This window comes from Siniperca chuatsi, linkage group LG3, assembly GCF_020085105.1.
Source record: "Siniperca chuatsi isolate FFG_IHB_CAS linkage group LG3, ASM2008510v1, whole genome shotgun sequence".
Classification (NCBI taxonomy): Eukaryota; Metazoa; Chordata; class Actinopteri; order Centrarchiformes; family Sinipercidae; genus Siniperca; species Siniperca chuatsi.
This window is the reverse complement of record NC_058044.1, coordinates 10,080,722-10,094,538: the sequence shown is the minus strand read 5'-3', so window position 1 is coordinate 10,094,538 and position 13,817 is coordinate 10,080,722. Positions and strand designations below refer to the sequence as shown.

The 13,817-nt window shown below is 40.1% G+C and overlaps 1 protein-coding gene across 3 annotated transcripts; it reads left to right on the top strand.

Annotated features, from left to right (window-relative positions):
• Nucleotides 1–854: 854 nt before the first annotated feature.
• anxa5b (annexin A5b) lies at nt 855–13,527 on the top strand. 3 transcript variants are annotated; one of them, XM_044190324.1, is made up of 13 exons: nt 855–1,009; nt 1,282–1,327; nt 6,387–6,471; nt 6,926–7,020; nt 8,455–8,568; nt 8,719–8,809; nt 9,309–9,388; nt 9,757–9,807; nt 10,513–10,606; nt 10,718–10,813; nt 10,939–10,997; nt 11,972–12,094; nt 13,094–13,527. In XM_044190324.1, the coding sequence occupies exons 2-13, from the start codon at nt 1,325–1,327 to the stop codon at nt 13,154–13,156; spliced, it is 954 nt and encodes a 317-aa protein (XP_044046259.1). In that variant the 5' UTR covers nt 855–1,009; nt 1,282–1,324; the 3' UTR covers nt 13,157–13,527. The 3 variants fall into 3 exon arrangements, with proteins under 3 accessions (XP_044046259.1, XP_044046261.1, XP_044046258.1); XM_044190326.1 differs by lacking the exons at nt 855–1,009; nt 1,282–1,327 and adding an exon at nt 5,430–5,522; XM_044190323.1 differs by lacking the exons at nt 855–1,009; nt 1,282–1,327 and having other exon boundaries at nt 6,378–6,471.
• Nucleotides 13,528–13,817: the final 290 nt, after the last annotated feature.

Sequence of the window (13,817 nt, the reverse complement as noted above, 5' to 3'; positions counted from 1 at the left end):
GTGGAGCATTTAGCAGCTTAAAAGTCAGAAACTTCCCTCAGGATGTGGTGGAGACCAAAACAGACAAAATATTGGATGTCAGGTGGCCTGAAACAGGACTCTAAATGAATGCTTATTTATCATTTTACAACACAAGCTTGTATAATGAAATGAAAGTTCATCCCTTCATGATAATTAAATTCATATTAAAATAGGTTACATGTCAGTCTACACAACTTTCGTAGATGGAAATGTCAGTTTGTGTTTTCAGCTTCTTCTGCTGCCCTCAAGTTGCAAAAAACATCAATCAATACAGGTTTAACCAAACAGAAGGTGACTTCTGTTTGTAACCTATACAAAAAATACAGAATAGATTTTATTTTGCAGTATAAACCTTCTTCCTTTACCCAAAAATGTTGACAAAACATTATTTAGCAAATGCTAAATGCTAATGATCAAGACTTACTTGAATCATTTCTTTTTAAAAACTAATAAAAAGAAAATATACATTACTATAAATTATAAATCAGTGTATAGGCTATGTTATTAGCCTACTTTTTTGTAATATAGTGTATTGTGTAGCCACAGACATGTACCTGAAAAATAAACATTGCTAACGGCTTTTCCTATGAAGGACAACAAAAAGCACAAGATCTCCATGGAAACCTATCAGGTGACAGTTTGTGATTTGGCAGGTGTGACTCACGTGTGGATCCATACAGGACTTCCGTTCATAGCTGAAATGATCAACCCTCCGTTCACTGTGAAATGAACATTTAGAAATGTGCAATATGAAATAAAGATGAAAATAAACGTTTCTCTTTTTGCTGCTTCGGGACACCTAGAACAACATTTCCCAGAGTGCATAGGACGGAGTCCGTGCTCACCCGGGTGTGGCCCACACACGCGCGCCCACACATTCACGCGCGCAAAGGAGAGTATTTCCGAGTGGGTTTCGGCCGTCCGTCCCTCTCTTCCTCTCATCTCTCTGTCTGCTCGCCGAGCTTCATCTGACTGCCGCAGCTCCGCCGTAAGTTTCTCAGCTCACTTTCGGTTTATCACTTTTATCACTTTAACGTCCAGATTTAAGTTCAGCAGCGTCAGCCAGGTGAGCGGGGACAGCCAGGGTTTACCTGTTGACAAAAGGGCCCCTTGTCTGGTCTACGGAAGTTTGACAGCCACACCGCTGACGCTGGACTGCAGAGCAGATAAAGTGATAGAAACTAGACAGAACGATTGTAAAATACAGAGTCCTCAGAGAGAGTTTGACGTTTGTCTAAATAAAGTTTTTCTCTCCACCAGACTTTCTTCTTACCGCCGAATAAACCTCCAAGACTGACTGAAAATGGTGAGTCGTTTTCATTTCACAGATGTTTCAGCTGTCAACCTGAAGAAACACGGACAACTTTATAGTAGACGGATGACTAAAATAATAAATGTTCAAACAGTAGAGTATAGTGAAAATCCGTTATTTATGGAAATGTATGACACAATAGTTTTTACCCTCTGAACTCCAAGACAACGCCCACTTTCCAACATCACATTATGTAAAGCTGCGATTTTATCTAAATGTTAATATTTATTCACTGTTGATGAAACTTTGGATAACTTTTCAGCTGACATTAAACATAAAAGCCTGTTGTCTTCTGTAAATGTAGAAGATGTGGCAGCAGTACATCTGTTTAAAATAAGGAACAGTAAGGGCTCAGCAGCCCTTTTATATACAGTTCAATAAGTGACTTGTTGCTATAATTAAACATATTTCAACATAGAAATTGTCAAATGGGCACTTTTACTATTGAAACTTTCCAGTTTATCCAGTTTATCGTGTGTGTGCACGCGCGTGTGGGGCTGCAAAGAGGTTTCATTTGGGGAAGTTGGGAAGTTTAGTGCATGACTCATGTGGGCTCTAGTCCATTCGGGTGGGTCTCTGTGGTCTCTCCCTCTCTCTCTGTGTTTAAAACACTCATTTCCACGTCTAGCCTGGACTTTAAAGCCACCCTCCCTCTCTTAAAGGGGAATCAGTTCCCTTTCTCTTTGTCAGGGTGGAGTTGTACGTCACCATAAAGCAATGTGATTATATTCACGATAATCAGTTTAGCCCGGTGGCTATAAACCAGACCTGTCCTTGGTGTGAACTGCTCACAAAAGTCAGTTTTAATGGTTTTTTCTTAGACAAAGGTCTAATTTGAGGATAAGAATAAGACTGGTGATATTCTAAATGTTTTCTTATTGTCAGCAAATGCAGTGAAAAGATCAAAAAGTATTAACAAGTGTCTGTGCAGCCAAAGCCTGGTAGAGCATATTCCTCGTTGCCATAGAACTCAATTGTTGTCCAAAAAATATTAACATCACCTCAATGAGCTGCACCTCTGCTGCTCACAGGCACTGTAATTTATTTTGAGTCAACCCCGCAAACTGTACACCGTCCTTGAGCCGTTAATACTCACTTGCACATATTCGGATTCATGTGTGGCTGAAAAAAAGTACCCTACAAATGCAATATTTACTCTTGTTGTAGTAACATTTGCTAAAAACTACAGCACCCAGCTGTTTTAGGAAATTGTTAAGCAGTTTTAAAAAGCGCTCCTATATATTTGTGACCCATGTTTAAAGATTTAAGTCTTCAGCAGGAAAGTATGGGCATTGGGCCATGAGGTCATAAGTCTGAGCAGCCTCCCCGCCCCAAGATGATTTTAAAGACACCTGAATATCTGTAAATTATTCTAGTAATTTGGATGATTTTCCTAATATAATGAATTCAGCCATTCTCTGTTATCCTTTTAAAACAGTTGTATGTCCCAGAGTTTCTGTACGTGATGATCTAAGAGCTGATTTCTAAGAAGAGTTTTATCTTCTGGTAAAGAAAACTGTTCAATTTTTGTATTTAAACATTTAAAGATCCCCTCCAGACATGTTTTAAGACATATATATATATATATATATATATATATATATATATATATATATATATATATATATATATATAACACTTGAATAATAATAATTTGTGTCAGATGTAGTTTTTCCATTGAAAAGCTCAGAATCTATGAATATGCAAATATCGTTCATTTCAAAAGTTTTAACTACTTGACACAAGCGGCCTCCTATTTCACTGAAAAGTCCATTATCAGTGTACAGTGGGGCAAAAAAGTATTTAGTCAGCCACTGATTGTGCAAGTTCTCCCACTTAAAAAGATGAGAGAGGCCTGTAATTTTCATCATAGGTACACTTCAACTATGAGAGTCAGAATGGGGGGAAAGAATCCAGGAAATCACATTGTAGGATTTTTAATGAATAATTGGTAAATTCCTCGTTAAACTAAGTATTTGGTCACCTACAAACAAGCAAGATTTCTGGCTCTCACAGACCTGTAACTTCTTCTTTAAGAGGCTCCCCTGTCCTCCACTCATTACCTGTATTAATGGCTCCTGTTTGAACTCGTTATCAGTATAAAAGACACCTGTCCACAACCATCACGCTCCAAACTCCACTATGGCCAAGACCAACGAGCTGTCAAGGGACACCAGAAACAAAATGGTAGACCTGCACCAGGCTGGGAAGACTGAATCTGCAATAGGTAAGCAGCTTGGTGTGAAGAAATCAACTGTGGGAGCAAGTATTAGAAAATGGAAGACACACAAGACGACTGATAATCTCCCTCGATCTGGGGCTCCACGCAGGATCTCATCCCGTGGGGTCAAAATGATCACAAGAACGGTGAGCAGAAATCCCAGAGCCACACGGGGGGGACCTAGTGAATGACCTGCAGAGAGCTGGGGCCAAAGTAACAAAGGCTACCATCAGTAACACACTACGTCGCCAGGGACTCAAATCCTGCAGTGCCAGACGTGTCCCCCTGCTTAAGCCAGTACACGTCCAGGCCCGTCTGAAGTTTGCTAGAGAGCATTTGGATGATCCAGAAGAGGATTGGGAGAATGTCAGATGAAACCAAAATAGAACTTTTTGGTTAAAAACTCAACTTGTCGTGTCTGGAGGAGAAAGCATGCTGAGGTGCATCCAAAGAACACCATACCTACTGTGAAGCATCGGGGTGGAAACGTCATGCTTTGGGGCTGTTTCTCTGCAAAGGGACCAGGGCGACTGATCCATGTAAGGGTTTGAGCTCTGTCATTGCCAACAGAGGGTATATAACAAAGTATTGAGAGGAACTTTTGGTTATTGACCAAATACTTATTTTCCACCATGATTAGCAAATTCTTTAAAAATCCTACAATGTGATTTCCTGGATTCTTTCCCCCCATTCTGACTCTCATAGTTGAAGTGTACCTATGATGAAAATTACAGGCCTCTCTCATCTTTTTAAATGGGAGAACTTGCACAATTGGTGGCTGACTAAATACTTTTTTGCCCCACTGTATGTATTACTCTGTTTTTCTTGGCCTGAAAATTGTCAAAGTTAAGGACACGGAGTCTAAAAATATTGGTATCCACTTTTTAAAAACTCACTGTGTAACTTTGATTTTCAAAATATAAGCCACACTTTGAATTCCTAAATAAAAGACAGAGGGCATTACCTTTGGGTCCTCAGGAGTACACATTGTTGGCTTTGGTCTTTTTATTTATTTATTTATTTTTTTATGGGATTTGTTGACGATATAGTTGTGTAGAATAACATCAGCCTTATTCTTTAATCTGTGAGTAATATTCACATCCAAGCTCAACAATAGACAGTAATAGTACAGTTAGCAGTAAAACACATTGACAACATGATAGGGGGCTTCCCTTCATACAAGCATGACCACATGGATCGTGTACAGTCTCAGTGGCAACCGCAGTCCATAAATGTAGGAGGGGAGTTAGAAGACCTGTGTGGTGTCTCTGCTTTAAAAGCAGAGATACCAGCTGTGGCAGCCTCCATTTACAAATGGCGGGTCAACATACCACCATCAGAATCCCCCAGCCTCAGGTCACATCTGAACGTGCAACTTGCCACTCGCTATAGGAGCTAAACCTGTGTCTAACATTCCAGTGGAAATGAAATGCAATGTGTTGTGTTGCCGTCTAAATCTCTCCTTGTTCGGCTGTTTGCCCGAGCAGCCATCTGCACGCTGATTAGATTTTGTTTAGCTGAGTGTGTTTATTAAAAAGGAGAGCTCGTGGACGTTTTTGGCGTTCCTTCCTGCAGAAAAAGACAGAATCCTAGTTGTTAACTGCGACTTGTTTTTGGACGTCCCACATTTTTTCCCTTTCCAGATTTTGAGGGTCAGACATTCCCGTGGTTTTCCTCTCTAAACACCCGTCCCCCTGAAATAAGAAGCAACCACTTGGCTATTTTATTATTTTAGGGGCTGTCTGGAATGAGTGGAGCATTTTTATTAAAACTCTGTCTTAAAGTTAATGTTTTTTCCAGCCTTATCACGTTTGTGTGTTTTTTTTTTTTTTTTTTTTTTTTTTTGCGTTTTCCGTTTTCCGCTTTATTTGACAGTTATAGTAGAGAGAGACAGGAAAGGCAGGGGAGAGAGAGAGGGGATGACCTGCAGCAAAGGGCCCGCGCCAGACTCGAACCCAGGCCGCTGTGGTAAGGACTCAGCTTGATCGCCATTCTTACTGTCTTCAGTATGGATCAGTCTGCTGACTGGAATACTTTTTCCACATTCAGGGATTAGCCTGATAATCAGAGTGAACTGCCATTTCGTTTCACTTAATCCATCATGTTTGAATCGCTGAACAAATCTGAGATGTAGGCGGCCGTTCAAAGGCAATGATGTGGGAACATGCTGGTTATGAAACTGTAGTGTATGAAATAAGTGGTTTGATGTGAGAGCTTGTGTACGCATCTGCATGTGTTTCATGGAGCTGTAGGACTGTCATTACCTTCATTAAGTGCATCTGAAAGGGGGGCAGTCATTGATATGCACATAACACATCTGAGATACAGTGTTTTATGAATGTAGAGATTAAGTATGTTCTGTAATTGTAAAAGGAAGAAGCGTGGGGGTCTTTGACATTATGCTCATGAGGAATCTGAGAAATGTAATTTTAAATGAATCTAGAGATTAAGTCTGTTCTGCAAGGGGAAAAGGCGAAAAGTCTTAAATGAAGTTTCCAATTGTTTTATTTATTTTTTGCTTTAGTTAGGGAGAGTAAAATTTGTTTGCTGGTTTGTTTGCAGGGTTTAAGCTTGTTGAGGCTGCAGACAAGACAAGGGTCAAGGGGAACACTCTGTCCACTAATGGTGGTTAAAGTAGATGTGAAATTGTAACACGTGGGAACACTGCTTTAGGTATTATAGGTTCTGTGCAGTATTTTAAAGTATTTAGACATACAGTGTGTAGCGACGTGTCGATGGGGATATCAGCTGCCCTACAAAAAACATACAACATAACTTGGAAAAAATCTACACCAGAATAACCCTCGTCTGTCCATTTCTTCCATGTTGCAGGCCAGCAGAGGAACTGTGAAAGCCAGTGGAAACTTCAATGCCAGTGCAGATGCTGATAGCTTGTACAAGGCTATGAAAGGGCTGGGTAAGATGCTTGTGTGTGTGTGTACACATCTGCTGTTAGCACAGTGTCATCTGATACGTTGAAGGCGTGTCAGTCAGTAGTATAACTCCAACAGACCAATGAGAGAGCGTTTTTTGGGGAGCTCCGCTCTGAACAAGTACTGTAGTTATCCCTGCTGTCTCCACCCAAACAGCAGTGAGTCATAAGCACACATGAGTCATAAACACACGAGCGGAGTTGAAACTCGAGTCACTGAGCAAACACATCTGCTGAACTCGACTGAAGGCTGTAATTATGTGGGTGAAATAAATGGAATAAAGAGTCCACCTAGAGTCTAGATGGACTCTTTATTCCATGTGGTGTTTAGGTCCTAGACCTAGCATGCTCATTGTCATGTAGTATGTGTCGCTTGTGAGAATAGTTATAAACAAACACTTGCTGCTTGGGTGAGTAACCATGGTGCTTGTTGCCGTAGGGACTGACGAGGATGCCATCATGAAGCTGTTGACGGCTCGCAGCAACGCCCAGAGGCAGCAGATCAAGGCCGCCTACAAAACTCTGTTTGGAAAGGTTGGACTTCCTTAACAGCTGTTAAACCACATGACCACACATTACAAGAGCTCCAACTTTAAAAGGCGTGTTGTTGCACCACATTTAAAGGCATAATGTTTATACCTGTTCTGCATTACCACACTCAGGCAGGCTGTCATAGCCTCCTCCTGGCTGCATCTCACTGCTCCACTCCAAGAATTCACTGTCTTTTGCATGTCTTTGTAGTCTTGACGTGATGAATTGTGCAAATAGGAATAAGGGCGCACACTTTCAGTGTTATGTGGTCTTTAAATCTTCGTCTGGGATAGCAAGTTATATAGATCGTGATTGTTGTGGGGATTCAGTAAGACTAGGTAGGGACATTTAATCTAGTCTGTGCATGCATGTGGCTCAAGAAAGGAAATGTTAAAGAATAAAAATGAAATCACTCACACTGCATCAAAAATAAAAACTTGACATAACAATTGTTTCTGCATTGATAAGAATTACTGAACCAAATAAGTGTACTGTTATGATTAAATCAATTTACATGCAAATAGGCTACTGTAAATTGGTTAGCATCTGCATGTTTCTGCTCTTTGTCTAACACACAATTAGCTAAAACCTCCTTTCAGTAATGAAAACACTTAAATTGACTTACCTCTAGCTGCATGTCAACTTAAAGAAATAGTTTGACATTGTGGGAAATACGCTTGTTCGCTTTTTTGCGAAGAGTTAGATGAGAAGATTGATACCACTTTCGTGTCTGTAGGGTAAGTATGAAGCCACAGCCAGCAGCTGGTTAGCTTAGCTTAGTATTAAAACTGGAGAAAGGGGGTAAAAGCTTCCAGTCTTTATGCTAAGGTAAGCTAACTGGCTGCTGGCTCCAGCTTCATATTTATAGTACAGACACTAGGGTGGTATTGATCTTCTCAGCAAGAATGCAAATAAGCACATTTCCCAAAAGGTTGAACTGTTCCCATAGACTATATATAAAGATGGACGACGTGTCTCCACTTCCTCCCACTGTACAAAAATGAAGCCAAAATCTCCCGGAGTCTGCGCAGTAGCGATCAGAGTTGAAGCCACTGTATCGAGGTCCCACCCATACAATCGCTTTTTTTGCTTCACGCTTGGGGAGCTGTCATGTCGTCCATCTTTATATACAGTCTATGATTATTCCTTTAACACAAGCTGAGCAGAAAACGTTGTGCTGCCACTGCACAGGATTAGCTGTTCATAATATTCAGAATATTTGGACAGTCTCTCCTTTTTAAAAGCACATACAAATGATGAAGAACGCTTAAGAGAAGAGTTCAAATCCTGCTTGCTTTCATACCTCCGCACATCTGGCAAATAGCTGCGTAAAATGGCCTTGGTTGTCAGATTGTCGGACCCCACAAATCCACTGTCGGACGCAGGATTTATGCTGCACCAGAACTAATTAAAGTACATACTGTATCTTCATGTCAGGATCTGATAGATGACCTGAAGGGAGAGCTAGGTGGCAAATTTGAGACCCTGATCGTGGCTCTGATGACCGCACCCATCATTTATGATGTGACATCCCTCCGCAACGCCATCAAGGTAAGTGCTGCAGTTGCCAGATATAAGACCGATAAAGACTCTTATGTGCTGAAGATGGAGAGTTTATGCACACAGACAGAAATTTTAGCAGTCAGAGCAGCTGGAAACTCTGATGTCATTTCATCAGACATTTCCCCCTTTGACCTGTAGGGGGCAGGAACAGATGAGAAGGTCCTGGTGGAGATCCTCGCCTCCAGAACTCCTCAGCAGGTCAAGGACATCATCGCTGCTTATAGACAAGGTAACACACATGCAGTTTAATTCGTCTATTTCTTGAAAATGCCCAGTTAAGCTATTTAGTCCAAGCACATAGGAGACTGTAGTCCACATTCTTCGTTTTTATTCTTTTACTGAAAACTTTCTCCTTTTTTTTAAAGAGAGAAATTGAGCTGACAGACTTTTTTTTTTTTTTTTTTTTAAACTGTGATTTATTAATATTTTCAGTGGCATACATAGACTTTCAATGAAAAGGCACAGAAACAAGTTGGGGGGGAAAAATCACTTTACATGTAAACAGACTGTATTATACTGTGTTATTTGTTACATTATTCACATTATTCTTATTTGTGTATGTTTGTTTATGTGTGTCATTTTTCATGTACTTTAGTTTCCTGGTGGACAAAAAAAATTTAATTGCTCGGGATTACGACAGTGTGACAAAGTTGGGAAACTTTTTTTTTTTTTTTTCCCCAAAGATCAGGTCTAAAATAAATCATTAACACGTGTGTTTCGTGTCTTAGAGTACGATCAGGACCTGGAGGAGGATATATGTGGTGACACTTCAGGTCACTTCAAGAGACTTCTTGTTATTCTGCTGCAGGTAAATCTCCTGTTCTCCTCTCGCCTTGTCTCCTCTCCTCCTTTTTTTTTTTTTTTTTTTTTTTTGTTCTTGTCTCCTCCTCTCTTCTATCCTCTCATCTTTTTATCCTTATCTCCTCTTTTCTTGTCTCCTCTTTTCTTGTCTCCTCTCCTTTTTTTTTTGTCCTTGTCTCCTCTCCTCTATCCTTGTCTCTGTTCCTCTTTTTTTTCTGTCTCCTCTCCTTGTCTCCTCTATCCTTGTCTCTTGTCCTTGTCTCCTCTTGTCTTGTCTCCTATCTTCTATCCCTGTCTCCTATCTTCTATCCCTGTCTCCTCTCCTCTATCCTTGTCTCCTCTCCTCTCTAACAGAGATGATTTGTCTCTCCTCAGGCGAACAGGCAGAACAGGATCCAGGAGGGAGAGATCCAGAGTGATGCTGAGGTGAGTCAGCTGTTCATCGCTGGTCAGTAAATATTTCTTCTCTTCACCATCAATGGTGTCTTTGTCTTTTTGTCTGAGGGTGTGACTGTCACATGTGTTTGTGGACAGGGTCTAAAAACAGGGCCTTAGAGCCTGTTTGTGCATGTGTGTTTTGGAGGTGGGGGTGGCAGTTTGTACAGCTAATCTGTAATGATGTTATGACTCCCTCTAGTGGGGAGCAAGTAACAATTATCTTAAATTATTATTATTATTATTTTTTTAAATACCGTGAAGGAGTATGGGTAAACTATTTTCCTCTAGTTCTTGCTGCCACTTTGCTGAATATTGTCTGATCTATGACAGCATCTGTATGAACATGGTCCATCTCCAGTACTGTGGAGAATTTGCTGTAACATGTTCAGTTATAGTTTAAATCAATAGTATTTCTGAGATACTCTGTTATCTATTATTATACTATTATGTGACCACAAAGTCTAGTGAGGCTCTGAGAGAGCTGAATCTGCTCAACTCATTCCTCATCAGCACATTCAGTACGAGAAGACAATCCAATCCTGCACGCTTGGAACGGAAGGGTGAGATGAGTGGTATTCAAGTGGTTGTAAACTGCAATTTCACTGCTAGGTAGTTGGCGTGCCCCCTTTTTAAGAATCTGATTGTGAGGGACAAACGATGTGTGATGTGTACCGTTTGTTTCTTTGGTCGTAGGTCCTCTTCAAGGCAGGAGAGCAGAAGTTCGGCACTGAGGAACAATCCTTTGTCACCATCCTGGGAAACCGGAGTGCTGAACATCTTAGGAAAGGTTTGTCTGTGTGTCTGACAGTTGGGGGTTGCAGCAAGAATAAGAGAGCTGCTGTAATTATTTAGCAGTTTCACATAATGGCCAGACTCATTCTGAACCTCTGTGTTACAGTATTTGACGCTTACATGAAGTTGTCTGGATACGAGATGGAGGAGAGCATTAAGAGGGAAACATCCGGCGGCCTGAGAGATCTGCTTCTCGCCGTGGGTACGAAAATACACAACTCCATACTGCACACTGATTTTGTTGTGAGCTTCTCGAGAGGTGGTGACTTTGAAAGACTAATGACACCTTTTCAATCTTTGCCTGTGTTTTCTGTTTTTCTTTTACAGTGAAGTGTGCCAGGAGCGTTCCAGCCTATTTTGCTGAGACTCTGTACTATGCAATGAAGGTAAGACAACAAAAGATGTCTGAAATGGCCAACTAGGTATAGTCAATGCCAATGATAAAATCAGTTGTTAAAACACATATAATGCCAGCAAAATGCAATCCATTGCTGCTAAATAAAAGTCCCCATTGGTGCTTTCAATTGTGAGCTTTTAAAACTTAAAAATAGTGACTTGTTCTTCATCAGAAATGGGGAAATGGTAGGACACACTCATTTAGCACAACTCATAAGTCCCTGAAGTACGTTTAATGTCCATAGGCTCAATTTGAGCCAGACTGTCATTTAAATGAATCAAGCCAGTTAGTCGTATGGAAACTTAAAGAAGCTTCTTGATATGTTTTCTTTGGAAAAACTGTTTGTAGTCAGTATTGTTGGTTTCTTAGTCATGTGAAACCTGGACAAACTTGATTTGATGTTTCAAATTATTAATGTTACTTTCTGTTGGTCACCAGAAAATCCTGAAAACAGATTTAGATGAAATTCTTTTAAAAGATAGGGCATTTTATTGGGTAGAGATAGTGGAGAAATGAGGGAGAGAGATGCAACAAAGGCCATTTTAACCCCTGAGCCCCAGCACCTACAGAAGTTTTCTTAGAAATGGCATTGTTGAACATTATGGCTATTTTCCCATGAACTACTGCACTTACTTAAAGTGGCTATATTTTTATTATAACAATGGCGTCGCTCCTAGTGATGAACTTAAAAGAATTATCATCCGAATCTGCAGTTCCCCTCGGCTTTACGGAGCTTTAGTGAGTTTCAGCTCATTGTTTAGCTGTCCGGTCTGTAACTTTACTGCAACTGTTTGCTAACATGAATGCCATATGTCAGTGTTGTGTTCACAACTAGTTTCTGCTGCTCCCAAGTGTTTTTGAATATTTACAGAATTGTAGAGCCTTGGCAGAAGCTTGTGCTCTCAGATGATTATTACACATTTATGTGGCATACAGTAAATTATAAATATGTGTTTGTTGCAGGGTGCAGGAACGGATGATAACACCCTGATCAGAGTGATGGCGAGTCGCTGTGAGGTTGACATGTTGGACATCAGAGCTCAGTTCAGGAGGATGTTTGCCTGCTCTCTGTATTCCATGATCAAGGTACACACATGAATAAACAAATACACTAGATTTAGCTTTAGCTAAGGCTAGCCGTGGCATGTGGCTAACCCACAAGCTAGCTTTCACTTGATATAGTCCTCCTACTTTAGCTATCTAGTTAAGTGTTTTTCTGCGACAGAGTGTAGCAAATAGAAATGTTCGTGGAAATTGCATAAGTTTTAGATTAGATTCAGCTTTGTCATTGCACAGAGTACAGGTACTGAGACAATGAAATGCAGTTTAGCATCTAACCAGAAGTGCAAAAAGCAGCAAAGTATGGAGGCTACATATGTATAGCACTAGGCCTATCTATAAATAAGATTTAGATCTGAATGTGCCAAGATATAACTTATATAGCACCTTTTTTAAAACAGAGTTTACAAAGTGCTTTGACAGACAAAGCAAAGCAGGATACCCAGAAGACAATATAACAGAAAGCCAAACAAAGGCAGGACAAAGTAAAGGTAAAAAATTAAAACGAGAGATAAAAACAATAAAAAAAAACAACCTTTCAATAAAATAAATACAAATAAAAAGAATAAAAGCAATAAAAACATCACATAAAAGCAAGTCTATAAAAATGGGTTGTAAGAAGTGATTTTAAAAGAGGTCACTGATCTTGCAAGCCTTAACTCCTCAGGCAGGTCGTTCCAAAGCTGAGGCGCCCTGATGGCAAAAGCCATGAACAGTATGAACATGTGCAGCAGTTACAGTTGGCAGTGCAGGTATAAGTATAAATATATATAGTGCAGATGTAAGTACAAGTCATGCTAAAAGTAAAACATTATATACAGAATAAACAGCTGGAGGTATGATATAAATACGGTGCATACACTATGGATAGATATGTACAGTATCATGGCATAATCATTTTTAGATGGTAAAACAGATGTCAAAAAGTCAGACTTACCAACACGTGTAGTTTACCTGCATTTTTGCAGTAAACTACACCATGAAGCTTCCCCCTTACTTGATTTCTGCATGTGTTTTTTGTTACAGGGAGACACCAGCGGTGACTACCAAAAGGCCTTACTGTTGCTCTGTGGTGGAGATGACGCGTAACCATGGCAACAAGCAATACAACAAACTACACCTGAAGTGCCTCTTTAAGTTGGCCCATTGTGCCGTCGACTCATTGAAACAGGAAGCGAACACAAACTCAAAATTCATCACAACAAAACTTTCTTGTGCGTGTGAGAAAGAAAGACGGCCCATCAGGTCTTTTTAAACTATGATACCAAATAATGTCTTTGAAAGGTAGCTAACATTTTGTTAATGTACACATTATAATGCCGCTTTTGGTCAACTAACATCCTCAATATGACTTATAACATTAATTTGTAATGCTAAAGGATCAGACCACAATTGTTTTGTTTGCACTTTGTATGGCTGAAACAATATATGCAATAATAAACTTTTCAGATGAAGTACAATGGCAAATTTTTCTCGTCTCTGGCATGTCTCAGTACAAATCCTGTCCTGCAGTACACTTGTACAAGTACCTGTGCAGTATCTGTTGAACATGCACTGGCCTCTGATAGCCACTAGAGGAAGATAGAGCAGCTTTAATAGAGTCCTGAGTGTTAAAACACCTCAACGTCACCCATGTCGTCATTACTAGTAGACAGACGCGGAAGGTACTTGAGTAAAAGTACATTTACTCAGTACTATACTTATACAATTTTTAGGTTTTTGAACTTTTGCAGCTTTATACTTCTACACA